General features: G+C 51.6%; 1 protein-coding gene across 1 annotated transcript; it reads right to left on the bottom strand.

Annotated features, from left to right (window-relative positions):
- Positions 1 to 6,646: 6,646 nt before the first annotated feature.
- Positions 6,647 to 12,102, bottom strand: ZNF408 (zinc finger protein 408). Its single transcript, XM_010371084.2, has 5 exons — positions 11,776 to 12,102; positions 11,200 to 11,477; positions 9,774 to 9,835; positions 9,286 to 9,545; positions 6,647 to 8,207 (listed from the first exon to the last, which is right to left on the bottom strand). Exons 1-5 carry the CDS (start codon positions 11,825 to 11,827, stop codon positions 6,700 to 6,702), a joined length of 2,160 nt encoding a protein of 719 aa, XP_010369386.1. The 5' UTR covers positions 11,828 to 12,102; the 3' UTR covers positions 6,647 to 6,699.
- Between the last annotated feature and the right edge of the window lie 97 nt (positions 12,103 to 12,199).

Below are 12,199 nucleotides of genomic sequence, written 5' to 3'. Positions count from 1 at the left end.
CTGTCTCCACTAAAATACAAAAAATTAGCCAGGCACGGTGGTGCATGCCTGTAGTCACAGCTACTTGGGAGGCTGAGGCACGAGAATCCCTTGAACCCGGGAGGCAGAGGTTGCAGTAAGACAAGATCACGCCACTGCACTCCATCCTGGGTAACAGAGTGAGGCATCTCAAAAATAATAGTAATAAATAAATAGGCCAGGCACAGTGGCTCACGCCTGTAATCCTAACACTTTGGGAGGCTGAGGTAGGTGGATCACTTGAGGACAGAAGTTCAAAACCAGCCTGGCCAACATAGTGAAACCCCTAAAACAGTTCGGGTGTGGTAGCTCACGCCTGTAATCCCAGAACTTTGTGAGGCCAATGCAGGTGGATCACCTGAGGTCAGGAGTTCGAGACCAGCCTGGTAACATGGTTAAAACCTCGTCTCTACTAAAAATACAAAAATTAGCCGGGCATTGTGGCAGGTACCTGTTATCTCAGTTACTCAGGAGGTTGAGGCAGGAGAATTGCTTGAACCCAGGAGGCGGAGGTTGCAGTGAGCTGAGACAGTGCCACTGCACTCTAGCCTGGGCAATACAGCAAGACTCCATCTCAAAAAAAAAAAAATCCATCTCAAAAAATAAATAAAAATAAATAAAATGAAAATTATATTGAAATCAGAGGGAAATATATATATAGAGAGAAAGAGAGAGAGAGAGAGAGAGAGAGAGAGAGAGAGAGAAAGAGAGAGAGAGAGAAAGAGAGAGAGAGAGAGAGAGAGAGAGAGAGAGAGAGAGAGAGTCTTGTTGTGTTGCCCAGGCTAGAATGCAGTTGTATAATCATAGCTTACTGTAGCCTTGAACTCCTGAAAATATTTTCTCAGTGAAAAAAAAATTCCAGTGATTAGTCTTTCCAAGAATGGTCTGCCTTTTATTTGAGCTGGAAGAGCACTAAATTAGGAGTCAAAAGGCTAGAATTCTGTCCTGGTTCTGCTACTGACTGGTCTTCTGACCCTGGCAGGTGACTTGTGTCGCAGCCTCTGTTTTCTCATGGGTAACTTAACATGAGGAGCTTGGGAGATGCTAGGTAACACCCATTCTCACTTGAGCCATGTGTGTTGCCAGAGCAGAGACTCCCGAATCACCTGCATTCCAATCCGTTGGCTTTGTTCTGACCCTGCTCCATATACCGTGTACCAGGGATGGCTTTCATGGAGGAAAAATTCTCCATCTGTGTGGGGGATGTGGAAAGGGAGTGTGGGCATCTCAGCTGTTGGCCTGGAGATGCTGTGGGGTGTTGACAGGCCTCCCCGACAGTCCAAAGCATCCCCACTTCCTGCACAGTTCAATTTCAAGCAAGGAGCGTGTCCCCAGGATGCCTAAAACACTAGGTAGACACTGCTGAGCAGTCCCCTGAGTTGAAGTGGGCCTGCCTGAGTCAGGAGCTGGAAAAGAAGTGGAGCAGGCTGCAAGTCACAGGGTAGGCTGACTCAAAACTAATCTTAGCAGCTGTTTCTCAGGCTTTGGACAGTGTGGCCTTTCTCTTCACAGATGACCACGATTTCCTGCTGTCCTCCCGCCCCTTGGACAATTTTAGGCTTATGCTTTGCCAAGAAGTTATTCAGATTGGGCAGGCAACTGGGTTAATGTCAGTGGCAAACTAGGAGGCATGGGGCTGCTGGTGACATCATAGCCAAGTGCCACAAAGCCAGAAAACCACCTGCATTAGAATCCTGGCTTTTGGCCAGGCGTGGTGGCTCACGCCTGTAATCCCAGCACTTTGGGGGGCCGAGGCAGGTGGATCACTTGAGGTCAGGGGTTTTAGACCAGCCTGGCCAACATGGCAAAACTCCATCTCTACTAAAACTACAAAAACTAGCTGGGCATGTTGGCACACACCTGTAATCCCAGCTACTCGGGAGGCTGAGGCAGGAGAATCGCTTGAACCTGGGAGGAGAAGGTAGAGTCAGCAGAGATCACACCACTGCAGTTCAGGCTGGGTGACAGAGTGAGATTCTGTCTCAAAAAAAAAAAAAAAAAAAAAAAAAAAATTTTGGCTTTGCCTCACTGATGGTGTGATCTTGGCGTCCTCTCCGAGCCTTAGTTTCTTTTCTTTTTCTTTTTTTTTTTTTAGGACGGAATTTCGCTGTTTTTGCGCAGGCTGGAGTACAGTGGCACGATCTTGCCTCGCCGCAACCTCCACCTCCCAGGTTCAAGCGATTCTCCTGCCTCAGTCTCCCAAGTAGCTGGGATTTCAGGCGTGCGCCACCACGCCCGGCTAATTTTGTAGTTTTAGTAGAGACAGGGTTTCTCTATGTTGGTCAGGCTGCTCTCGAACTCCCGACCTCAGGTGATCCGCCTGCCTCAGCCTCCCAAAGTGCTAGGATTACAAGCGTGAGCCACCGTGTCCTTCTGCCTTAGTTTCTTTATCTTTAAGACAGGGACCACAATTCCTATTTTGCAGGACAGTAGAGGCATAAAACAAGCAAGTCTATTTTTTCCATCTCTCTTGCCTCCCGCCCCTCCTCAAGGCAATCCCATCTGGCTTCCCCCGGCTCTCCCTCAGCTTGCCAGGACTTCCACAAACTTCAACTCTCCCAATAGCAATGAACATTGCTGACCACATCCCCTTTGTTGAAACTTTTCCATCAGCTTCAATGGCAAGCACTTTGTAGGTTTTTCTCTTTTGCTGGGTGATTTTTAGTGTCCCCTGAAAGGCCTATCTCCTGTCACTGAACCTGAAGCGCTAGCCCACCCTGGCCTTGGTCTTCCTCCCTGCTCTCTGTATTGAAGGAAACCAAAATATTTCACCCCAAAATATATTTCTTTGATATATTTCAAGATGGCTATTCAGGACGGCTGGAAATACAAGAATAGCTGAAAAACTGTCTTGTGTGGGGGAGATTGGCATCTGCAGAGAAAACTGAAGGGAGCCGGGCACGGTAATCCCAGCACTTTGGGAGGCTGAGGCAGGCAGATCACTTGAGATCAGGAGTTGAAGAACATCCTGGCCAATATGGTGACACCCCGTCTCTACTAAAAATGCAAAAAATTAGCCGGGCATGGCGGTGGACGCCTGTAGTCCCAGCTGCTTGGGAGGCTGAGGCAGGAGAATGGCATGAACCCGGGAGGCAGAGCTTGCAGTAAGCTGAGATTGTGGTACCGTACTCCAGCCTGGGCGACAAAGAGAGACTCCATCTCAAAAAAAAAAAAACCCAAAAAAAACAAAAAAACAAAAAAACACTGCATGGATGCAGACAGGCTTTCTCTGAGCCCTCCCTTGTCCAGATCTACAAAAGATTAACTGAGAGTCTGAGTCTGACACCTTTAAGATGGAATTTTTTTTTTTTCTTGCTCTGTCACCGAGGCTGGAGTGCAGTGGCACAATCTTGGCTCACTGCAAGCTCCACCTCCGTGGTTCACACCGTTCTCCTACCTCAGCCTCCGAGTAGCTGGAACTACAGGTGCCTGCCACCATGCCCGGCTAATTTTTTGTATTTTTAGTAGAGACAGGGTTTCACCGTGTTAGCCAGGATGGTCTTGGATCTCCTGACTTTGTGATCTGCCTGCCTCGGCCTCCCAAAGTGCTGGAATTACAGGCATGAGCCACTGCACCCAGTCTTTTTTATTTTTATTTATTTATTTATTTTTGAGACGGAGTCTTGCTCTGTCGCCCAGGCTGGAGTGCAGTGGCGCGATCTCGGCTCACTGCAAGCTCTGCCTCCCAGGTTCACGCCATTCTCCTGCCTCAGCCTCCCCAGTAGCTGGGACTACAGGTGCCCACCACCACACCCGGCTAATTTTTTGTATTTTCAGTAGAGATGGGGTTTCACCGTGTTAGCCAGGATGGTCTCGATCTCCTGACCTCATGATCCACCCGCCTCGGCCTCCCAAAGTGCTGGGATTACAGGCATGAGCCATCGTGCCCAGTCTTTTTTTTTTTTTTTTTTTGAGAAAGAGTCTCACTCTGTTGCCCAGGCTGGAGGGCAATGGCGTGATCTTGGCTCACTACACCCTCCACCTCCTGGATTCAAGTGATTCTCATGCCTCAGTCTCCTGAGTAGCTGGGATCACAGGCACGTACCAACACACCCAGCTAATTTTTGTATCTTTAATAGAGCCAGGGTTTCGCTATGTTGGCCAGGCTGGTCTCCAACTCCTGAGCTAAAGCAATCCTCCTGCCTCGGCCTCCCAAAGTGCTGGAATTACAGGTGTGAGCCACCATGCCCAGCCAAGTCTGACACCTTTAAAGGTCTGACAGAAATATTTATCATCCATTCTCTCTGAGGGCTGCTGCATGTGAGGTTTCATTTACATCCCAAGAACCCCTTTGCTGACCCCCTTTGGGATGAGTTCAAACTCAGAACTCATCCCAAACCCAAATCATAATTGTCCCGGGTCCCACCTTTACCTACTTACTTTAGAAACTTGAGGCTGGGCGCTGTGGCTCATGCCTGTAATCCTAGCACTGTGGGAGGCCAAGGAGGGTGGATCACCTGAAGTCAGGAGTTCGAGACCAGCCTGGCCAGCATGGCGAAACCCCGTCTCAACTAAAAATACAAAAATTAGCTGGGCATGATGACAGGCATCTATAATCCCAGCTACTCAGGAAGCTGAGGTAGGAGAATTGCTTGAAACTGGGGGACTGAAGTTGCAGTGAGCCGAGACCACACCACTTCACTCCAGCCTAGGAGACAGAGGAAAACTCCATCTCAAAATAAAATTAAAAAAATAAAGAAAGAAATCTTGAGTCAGACCTCCCTCTTTTCCACTGTCTTTGAATTGGGTCGCTTGTGCCTCCTGGAGCACATAGCCACCCACCTACAGCCCTAACCCAGCCTCTGCGGCGCCTCTCTGACCTCATCTCCTTCCACACTCTTGTCTTGGTCTCCCTGTTCCTGCTGTCTACACTGGGCTTGTCCTCACTGTGCCCTGCTCAGAATCCAGCTCCTCCCCGACATCCTCCTCTCCATTATTAAGGCCTCTGCTTAAGCCTTGCTCTTAGAGGCCTTTGATGACCACCTTCTGTAAATCCCACTGCCATTCTTTGTCACCCCGGCTCCAGTGCAGTGGCTTGATTACGGCTCACTGCAGCCTCGACCTCCTGGGCTCAGGCAATCCTCCACCATGAGCTTCCTGAGTACCTGGGACCACAAGTGCGTGTCACCACTCCTGGCTATCTTGCCCAGGCTGGTCTTGAACTCCTGGGCTCGAGTGATCCTCCCACCTTGGCCTCCCAGAGTGCTGGGATTACAGACATGAGCCACGGCGCCCGGCCACCCTGCATTACTTTTAATACGCTTAACACTTTTACTGCCATCTGACATGCATTTGTCATTTTCCATGCTAGAAGGTGAGCTAATGTGAACACAGAAACAGTCACTGCTACATCCCTAACAACTAGCATTCAGGAAGCACTCAGTAAATATATGCTGGGTGGATGATTCCATTTCTCTGTTTCCACAGCTACCACCCCTTTCCCAGGCACCCTGCAGACTCCTAATTGACTTTCCACAACTTCATTTTGCTTTCCAATCCATTTCCTAGTTGTCTTTTCAAACACAATTTTGATCCTGTTATTCCCCTGTTCAAAACCCTTCAAAGTACTCCTCAATGTCCTGAAAATAAAGTCCAAACTCCTGAGCCATGATCCTATGTGATCTGGCCCTCCTCCCTCTCCCTGTCTTTCCCCTGCCCAGCCATGTTGGTCCCAGTAGCTCAGACCTACCAGTCTCTCACCACCTCCCCTCCCACCTCTGCATCCATCGAGCCACAGCTGAAACATGGGGCAGGAGAGTGCAGCAGTGAAGAGCCTGACTCCGGCGCGAGGTTTTGTGGGCTGGGATCTGAACACGCTTGTAGCACTGTGATCTTGGGCGGGATACTTGAAGCTCTTTGCTCTTCAGTTTCCTGATCTGTAGGAAAAAAAACCACTACTCCTGCCTCACAGGGTTGTTATGAGGATTATATAAAGCACTAGCCTACAGTAAGGGCTGAACATTCTTCTTCTTGGGGACATCTTCCCTGGCACCCTAGACCACATTAAATTGCCCCATTAAACAAGTTCACAGTACCCAGGTATGCCCCTTTAAACTTTCATCCAGTGATTTCTGCCTCCCTGCCCCCAGTATGGGTGATCAGTAAAGGGTACTGCCTGTCATGTCCATAGCTGTGCCCCAGTGCCTAGCACAGTGCAGGTCACAGTCAATGCAAAACACATCTCCTTCCCTGAACAGGGCTGCCTTTAGAGCAGGCAGGCACACAGAGGGGCACAGATCTGGCTCTAGTCACCTCCCAAGGTATTCAGTCTTAACAGCCATTCAGTTTGCTTCCCAGTTGAAGTGCCTATCCCTTAAGGAGCTCCATGGGTGTGACCATCCCAGCGCTAAGCACCCAGGCAGCAGTAGCGCTGCCAACGACCACTGCCTCACCGGGTGCCTGCAGCAGTGCTTAAGCAATAAGCACCCTGTGGCGCTCCTAGGGAAGGAGGCGGAACAAGCTCTACCGGATGTCAACACAAAGACCTCTGCTTCAGAAGAGGTTTGACCTAGCAGGCTTAGAACTCGATTTGGTGGTTCCTAAGCGGGAAGGGAAGTCCTTGATCTGTCTCTCATAGTAGACTCTAATCCCTACTAGGCAACCCCAAGAAAGAAGATGCAGACACGCAGCAGTGAGAAAGCACAGGTCTTTATGGAACCGTGTCAGGAAAAGGTAAAGCTGTCAGGTGCCCATCTCCACCTCCACCACCTCTGCCCAGGCGCCGAGGCCCACGTCCTTATGGATTAGCACCAGGCTGGGGGCAGCACCCGGCTCCTCTGGCACCATGAAGCACTTCTCCTGGCTCTCTGAAATGGTGACCTCAACAACATCCCTGGCAGGGGAGACTTCCTCCTCTCTGTGTGTGTCCAGCAGTTGTGGCTCAGCCTGCAGGAGCACCATGGTGGGCTCAGAAGCAGCAGAAGGCACAGAGGGTGGGCTGCAGGGTACCTCGGGCCGGTGACTGAGCTGGTGCCGCCTGAGGCTCTGCGGGAGGGTATAGCCCATGCCACAGGTGGGGCAGCGGTAGGGCTTGTCCTCCAAGTGAGATTTGAGGTGGCGCCGCAGCTTGGTGGCCAGCGTGTAAGCACGGCCACACTGGGGACAGGGAAAGGGCCTCTCTCCAGAGTGCAGGCGCTCGTGAGCTCGCAGCGTGTGTGGGTCTCGGAGGGCCTTGCCACACACGGGGCACAAGTGGGCCTCCCCGGTGTGGGAGATGAGATGGCGCCGCAGTTCAGGCAGCTGGGGGAAGGCATCGGCACAGTGCGGGCAGCGGTAAGGACGCTCTCCGGTGTGGAGCCGCAAATGCCCACGCAGGTTGCCCCGCTGACGGAACGCCCGGCCACAGTGCGGGCACAGGAAGGGCTTTTCTCCTGTGTGGAGCCTCATATGGTTCCGCAGGGAGCCCTGGTTGGCCAGGGGTCGCCCACACACAGGGCATGGGCAAGGGGCAGGGGCAGCTGGCACCTGGTGGGTCTTGCGATGCAGCCGCAGGGAGGGCCGGCGGGCAAAGGCCTTGCCACACTGGTCACAAGCAAAGGGCCGGGCACCTGAATGTACCACCTGGTGCTCTTTAAGGTCTCGCTGGGTGCCATAGGCCTTGTCGCATTGTGGGCAGGGGAAGGGACGCACCCCACGGTGGCCCAGCACGTGTGCTTTGAAGCTCTCCTCTGAGCTATAGCTCTTGCCACACTCAGTGCAAAGAAAGGGCTTGTGGCCTGTGTGCACGAATGCGTGCTTCTTTAGGTGGCACAGCTGCAGGAATGCCTTGCCACACTCTCCACACCGGTACCGTCGCCTCTGCTTTGGGGAGCTTCCTGCTGGGCCAGGAGGGCTCCATGAGAGAGTAGTGAAGCCAGGCTGCTGGGCTCCAGGCTCTGGGGTCTTTGCTCTGGGTGGGCACTGATCACTGGGGCTGTGTAACTTCTTGGCCAGGTAGCCACGCAGCTGGGTGCCCCTGGCAGATGAGAAACTGGCTCCACTGCCATCTGGGTCCTGCTGGGTAGCCGAGTTGCTCTGAAGTTCAGGTGGCATCTGTGCCTGGGGTGGGTATTCCTCATCCATGTTGCCATCCTGAAGCAATGGGCCAAGTGGCTGGCTATCCTTGGAAAGTTGGTCCTGGGTTGGGAACTTAAGTCCAGGGCTCACCATACTCTCTGCTTGGATGCCAGGGGGTGAGTGGGAACCAGGATCTGAAGGCAAGGATGGGGTGCTGGGGTTAGGGAGCGTCAATCCCGGTGGTGTTACCAGGGAATTACAGGAATAGATGTTTCTCCCACCCAGTCCCTAAGCCTTAGAGGGAGCAATGATGCCAGTCTCTTCCCTGGAGCATGGGGTGCACACTCCATACATCTTCCTGTCCAGCCTTAGGCGCCTTTTGGAGACGCACTCCTGAGAGCCATGGGGTCCTGGCCATCTGGATAATCGCTAGAATAAGGCCATCCCAGATGAAGGATCCCCTTGTTCGCCCCCTAGAGACATATTTAGGATGTGATTCAAGACCCCCTTCCAGCCAGGCATGGTGGCTCACACTTGTAATCCTAGCACTTTGGGAGGCTGAGACAGGCGGACCACTTGAGGCCATGAGTTCGAGACCAGCCTGGCCAACATGGTGAAACCCCATCTCTACTAAAAATACAAAAAAAAATTAGCTGAGGCTGAGGCAGGAGAATCGTTTGAACCTGGGAGGTGGAGGTTGCAGTGAGCTGAGACCATGCCATCGCACTCCAGCCTGGGTGACAGAGTAAGACTCCATCTTAAAAAAAAAACACACACACACACACACAAAAACCCCTTCCCACCGTAGCTCATCTGTAACATAAAAGAACCCCCACACCAGAGAGAAGAAACATGGGAGGCTGGAAACCCTGTACATACAAAGCTTACTCTCTTCCTTACTATTCCAGGAAGCTCTTAAGAAGGTAAAAGTTGCAAATATCTATATTGTTATTCCAAAGAACAGACCTGTTGCTCTTCAACAGAAAGCACTGAATGACAATTTATAGTCTGAGACTGTCCCTTGCCTGAAAATTCTAACCTTGCTGTATCTACCAACCCTAAGCTATTCAGTCACAATCCTTACCCAATAGTAATCAAGCCCCACCCTCCTATCCCATGTTGAAACATCCACCTTCAAACAGATTTTGAAAAGCTACTAAGACTCTATAGTGTCCTTCCTTACCGCAATGAGCCATAAACTCTGTTTTGTCTTATCAACAGGTTGTTTTGGTGGGGAAATTGCTGGGGAACCAGCATTTATTTGACACATACCTGTGCAAGGTTCTGCTGCATCCTCCCCAGGGGAGGCCACTTCCTGCTGAACAGCAGACCCCACTTCTGTCACCACTTCTACAGCTGCCTCTCTGTCCAGCCTGGTATGGGTGAGACTTGGGCCCTCAGAGGAAGGCCAGGGCCACAGCAGCAGTTCAAAGCCTGGCAGCACCAGCTGGTACACTTGCAGATGGAGCCTCTCGCTGATCCGCACTGGGGCCACATTTCCTTCACTCTCCAGTCTGCCCCGCTGCACCAAGCTGCAACGCAAAGTAACAGCCAGCTATGAGATGCTCACTATTCAAGTGGTCTTCCCTGAAAGCCCCAGTCCTCAGGCAGTCTGGGTCCTAAAGGACGCCATGCCTTTGGAACATTCACTGCAAAAGAGCACTGAATAGGGAATGGCAGTCAGTGTCCGGTTCCATCCCAAGCCACAACAGAAAGCCTCAAAGGAACGAATATTCATGACACACTCTCCTCTGACTTACCTAGTCCAGCCAGAACTCTGCTCACAGGCACACATGTCTCCCCATGGACCTAATGACAGGTTCTGAAATAAACCAACAAAAGTCCTTCTCAAATGTGTTCGACGGGATCGGGTAGGAAAAAAACAAACAAACAAACAAACAAACAAAAAAACAAGATGAAACTTTCCTGGGACAAATTTAAGATGAAACTCCTGGAAGGTTAGAAGCCTCTGGTTCTCCTCTAACAAGAGAGTGCTGTCTGATTCTTCATTCAGTAAGGACCAAAAAGTCTGTCTCCTCACTTCCCTCCCAAGGGTATGGAGAATTACTAAATTGAACACGTTACTGTCTTCCAGTGAGTACTAAACATAAAAAGTAATAAGGAACACCAGCTTTTTAAAATGGCATTTATTGGGCCAGGCGTGGTGGCTCACACCTGTAATCTTAGCACTTTGGGAGGCCCAGGCAGGCAGATTACTTGAGGCCAGGAGTTTGAGACCAGAATGACCAACATGGTGAAACCCTGTCTCTACTAAAAATACAAAAATTAGCTGGGTGTGGTGGTGCACACCAGCAATCCCAGCTACTCAGGAGGCTGAGGCATGAGAATCACTTGAACTGGGAGGTGGAGGTTGCAATAAGGTGAGATCGTGCCACTGCACTCCAGGCTGGGTGACAAACCAAGACTGTCTTAGAAAAAAGAAAAATAAAATAAATAAAATAAAATGGTACTTATCGTGCAGTGAAACCTTTTATCTTCACTATTTCATCAGCGCCTCCATATAATCCCAAGAGAGCCATTGCTTTGCTTCACAGATGAATTAAATGCGGCACGTAATTTAACCAACTAGGTGACAAGGCTGGAATTTGATCCCATGCTTTCTTAATTCCAAAAACCTTAATTCTTGACCTTCCTCACTGCTGACACTACACGATTACAAAGTAAACAACTTTTCGAACCTCCATTCTTTTTGTTTTTTTTTTTTGAGACGGAGTCTCGCTCTGTCACCCAAGCTGAAGTGCACTGGCCAGATCTCAGCTCACTGCAAGCTCCGCCTCCCGGGTTCACGCCATTCTCCTGCCTCAGCTTCCCGAGTAGCTGGGACTACAGGCGCCCGCCACCTCGCCCGGCTAGTTTTTTGTATTTTTTAGTAGAGACGGGGTTTCACCGTGTTAGCCAGGATGGTCTCGATCTCCTGACCTTGTGATCCGCCCGCCTCGGCCTCCCAAAGTGCTGGGATTACAGGCTTGAGCCACCGCGCCCGGCCCGAACCTCCATTCTTTAACTACTGCTGCTAAGAGGAGGAGACAGTCCTGAAGAGAAGGGACAAGACCATCTCCTACCTCTTGAAATACTCTCTTTCTTCAAATTGAAAAGCTGTCTAGAAATGTCCAAACCTCCCCTACATTTTCAAGGGCGGAGAGAAGCCGCTCTATCCTTCAATACCTCCTCCTGCCGTGGCTTTACTCCCTCGCCCTTCTCCTTGGAGACAGACTCCTCTTCCAGCGGCCCCCACAGCAGGCCGGGCTGCAGGGGCTCTCCGACACACCAGACCCCCAAGCGCTGTTCCTTGGCGAGTGAGGGGCCAAGGGCCAAGCCCCGGGGGAGACTCTTTAAAGCGAGGATGGCTCGGGTCGGCCCGGGTGGGACGTCTTTGAGGCCCTGCGTACAGCCTTCTCCAGAGGGGTTCCATCCTAAGTCCAGGCCCAGGCGCGGCTCCGGGGCTGCAGGGAGAAGAGAAGACGGTGAGGGAGCCGCCCAAGAAGGTGTGAGGTGGGGAAAGGTGTGGGAGGAAACCGCAGGTCCAGCTGGGCCTGCGGAGCCCGAGGAACAGGTGAGGGCTCTAAGGGGGCCCTGAAAGGTTTGAGGAGGCTCAAGTGTTCGTCAGAAGCCCCCAGAGACTCTGAGGACACTGGAGGATCCTGGGATCGGGAGGAGAGGAGACTAAGCAGAAAGCTGACCAGAGAGCGTCAGATCCATCTGGGCCAAGGTTGAGGGTCGCGGACATCGCAGGTCACTTACCGAGTTGCAGCGCGTTCTTCCCCTCCAAGAGCAGCTCCTCCGCCTCCTCCATTCCGGGTCAGAAAGCCTCCCTACGCCGGAAGTGAGCGTCCTCTTCTCAGCTCCTCCAGGAAACAGTAACGGACTTTCAAATATTTTTCTCAGGAAAGAAGCCTCAGAGTTGGACCTCATTGGTGCACAAGACTGGGAGTTTGGGAGTACTGGGGAGGCAGAACTCTGTTCGAGAGCAATGAGAACCTAGGATTCCGGAGGTGCACCAGGGATTCCAGTAGCTGGAAAAGCGGAACTGTTGTTCCAGCCACCTCTTTTTGGGAGTGACGAGTCGGACGGTTTTGCTGTTACCTCCCCGGGGCAGGCACTTAGGCGGTGAGTGCAGGAAGTGGGCGGGGCTTCTGGAAAGGCCATGTTTGGGACCGGAAGTGGG

The sequence above is a fragment of the Rhinopithecus roxellana genome, chromosome 15, assembly GCF_007565055.1.
Source record: "Rhinopithecus roxellana isolate Shanxi Qingling chromosome 15, ASM756505v1, whole genome shotgun sequence".
In the NCBI taxonomy this organism is placed as follows: Eukaryota; Metazoa; Chordata; class Mammalia; order Primates; family Cercopithecidae; genus Rhinopithecus; species Rhinopithecus roxellana.
Note: the sequence above shows the minus strand (reverse complement) of the source record. Positions and strands in the feature narration are given on the sequence as shown.